Raw genomic sequence first — 2808 nt, 5'->3', positions numbered from 1 at the left:
CCCGTAAGCAAGCAAAATATGCAGTGACTCATAGTCCTGTAAGGCTCATGGCTACTCACTTTGCGTGCATTAGCTGCGATGACAATACCTCTGTTGTCATTGTCGGTGATTTGAATGTGAATGTGTCGGTAGTGAAAAGGGAGTGGTTTACGCGTTCCGTGTCGCAGACACATCCCTTGCGATGCCACACCAATCGAGCCCAACCGACCACCCAGCGACGTACGTGCACCGATTTGACATTATCAAAGAAAGTGATTCTAGTTGCGAGTGAAATACTCACTTTGCGTGAATTAGCTGCGATGACACTACCTCTGTTGTCCTTGTCGGTGATTTCGATGTTGATGTGTGGTTAGCGAAAACGAAGTGGTTTACGCGTTCCGTGTTGCAGACATATCTCTCACTTATGCGTTTTGCATGTATTTGAGCAGCCGGCATCGGAGAAAGGCCCAAGCAAAAGCTGCCTCTTGCATCACACTGGTTCTCTCGGAAACCCAGGAAACATAATTCTGACTGTACGGAAGCCGTCGGCCGCGGTGGTTCACAAATAATAAGAAAAAAGAAACAGCGAAGAACGGAAACCCAACGAAGCTTTGCGGGAGCCGTTATCACGGCCGGTCATCTCACCCGGAATGCCGACGAGCTGTCTGTCAAGGAGTCTAGCAAAGAGAGCTAAAGCTTCCTCTTATTGCATCACACCGGCTCTATAGGAAACCAGCGCGAGAAAAACAGCGCATATTTCGCGCAGTGAGGAGGAAGCTCCCATGTATAATTTAAGAAGGCGTAGTCTGAGCTGCCCGGAAGAACGAGGGCTTCCAAGGCACACGGGGTGGGAGATAATACCCCGTTCAGGCCCTTTCCCGCCAAGCTCGCCCTCACCCAGCATCTGCACGCGCCCGGCCGAAAAGAAAACTGGCAGGGGTGTGAGGGAGAGACAGACAGACAGAGGAAGGGCACTGGGGCTCCCTTGCGAATCACGGTCACAGTATTCCTGGGGGGCGGAGGGTCCATTTCGGTTGCAGAACGGCCTCACGAACGTCGAAGACGCGATGGAAAATTCGGGCACAGTCGCCGTCGCCTCGGATTCGACGGCGGCGACAGTGTTCCTGCGGCGGGACCCCCGCACGGAGGGCTGGGCCCTGGTGGGCAACAAGCAGTTCATCGTGGGGCTCCTCTGCGCCTACGTCTATGTCGTCAAGGTGGCCGGGCCCCGCTTCATGCAGGGCCGCAAGCCGTACGATAACCTCAAGCCAGCTATTGCGATCTACAACGCCGCCATGGTCGTGCTCAACTGGTACTTCATGGTGGCCTACCTGACGAGGAGCTATTTGGGCGGCGGGTACAGTTTCGTGTGCCAGGGCATCGACTACGACGCGCGCGACGAAATGACCATAAGCTTCCTCACGCACTGCTGGTGGTACGAGTGGGTGAGGGTGGCGGACTTTCTGGACACTGCGTTCTTTATGCTGCTCAAGAAGGAGTCCAACATTTCCGTACTGCACGTAGTTCACCACGTCTTGGTGGTCTTCAACGGCTGGTACGGGCTCGCGTACGGAGCCGACGGGCACATCGCCTTGGCCCTGATCTTCAACAGCTTCGTGCACGTGGTGATGTACTCGTACTACTTCCTCTCCTTGCTGGGTCCTGCGGTCCGCAAGCACCTCTGGTGGAAGAGGTACCTCACCCAGATGCAGATGTTCCAGTTCGTTGTGCTCATGGCGCACGTGTTGTTGCCGCTGTTCTTTGAGTGCGGATACCCACTGGCGCATGTGTACATCGGCCTGCCCCAGGGAATCTTCTTTCTGGTCATGTTTCTCAACTTTTACGTGAAGAACTACAACGACAGGGAAAAGATGGCAGCGCCGCATAACGCCTCGAAGACCAACGTTCAGTGACTCCTCTTAGCAAAAAAAAAAAAAGAACTTTCTTTTTTGTTTCTTGTTTCCTCTCAGAGAATATATATATGTTACAATGCTTGTTTAAAAAGTGATTTCTCTTTCCGCTCGCGCTTGCAGCTGCGTGGTTGAAAAAGAGTTTGCTGGCTGTGGGTATATCTATATGCTACGGATGGGGAAGTGGCATAATCCTGAAAAATAATACTACGCCACGTATGCTGATTCCTTGTGATTTAAGTGTAGTCTTTCACGTTTAATCTCATGATAGTGGCAGCATGGGATTTCACCGTTGCAGGATACTCCATGGTAGCAATTAAAAAAAAATATATATGCGCAGGCGGCCGCGTTTCGAATGCTACAAACAGACTCGTATCCGTCACGAGGCCTACTAAGCCACTACAACTCAGAAATCCCGGCAAATTGCCCAGACTGCCCAGAACTCTATTGCTCACTTTCGCACATGCTTTGGCAATGTACCGCGTTACCAGAGGGCCCTCTCTCCAGTGAGCCCGAATGGGAAGAAGCCCTCAAAAGCCCGGACCTCACACTCCAGCTCAAGGCCGTCCAGAGGGCCCAAGAACTGGCGGAGCGTCACCACGTTCCCGTCCCGACTTGGGCGTCGCCTACGGTTTCGGCCCGAGGAGCTCCCCGTATGGGATCTCTAACGGCTTGAAACTCCTCAGGACCTCACTGAAGTTCTTGACTGACTGACTGACTGTCAGCAGTAAGCCGTGTGAGTGGCGCATACGTGAGTAGAGCTTTTATATCGTATCAGCGTGCCAGTAGAGTCAATATATATGGCGGCGCTGTTTTTGCATGAATGTTAAGCGCCACGAAGTAGCAAACTGAATGCTTTACAAGCTGTGCTCCTGAGGCTGAACGCTTCGTGCTCCTGAAAAGCTATCGCATTACAGCA

The 2808-nt window shown here is 52.6% G+C and overlaps 1 protein-coding gene across 1 annotated transcript; it reads left to right on the top strand.

Moving 5' to 3' along the window:
* The first annotated feature begins 1046 nt into the window (after nt 1-1046).
* LOC126533533 (very long chain fatty acid elongase AAEL008004-like) lies at nt 1047-1892 on the top strand. The gene has a single exon (XM_050180702.2). The coding sequence runs from the start codon at nt 1047-1049 to the stop codon at nt 1890-1892; it is 846 nt and encodes a 281-aa protein (XP_050036659.2).
* The last annotated feature ends 916 nt before the right edge of the window (nt 1893-2808 follow it).

This window comes from Dermacentor andersoni, chromosome 7 (assembly GCF_023375885.2).
Source record: "Dermacentor andersoni chromosome 7, qqDerAnde1_hic_scaffold, whole genome shotgun sequence".
Classification (NCBI taxonomy): domain Eukaryota; kingdom Metazoa; phylum Arthropoda; class Arachnida; order Ixodida; family Ixodidae; genus Dermacentor; species Dermacentor andersoni.
This window is presented reverse-complemented; position numbering and strand designations above follow the sequence as displayed.

Excerpts from the sequence above, each read along its gene's own strand:
- LOC126533533 (XM_050180702.2), top strand. The coding sequence starts at position 1,047 with ATGGAAAATTCGGGCACAGTCGCCGTCGCCTCGGATTCGACGGCGGCG.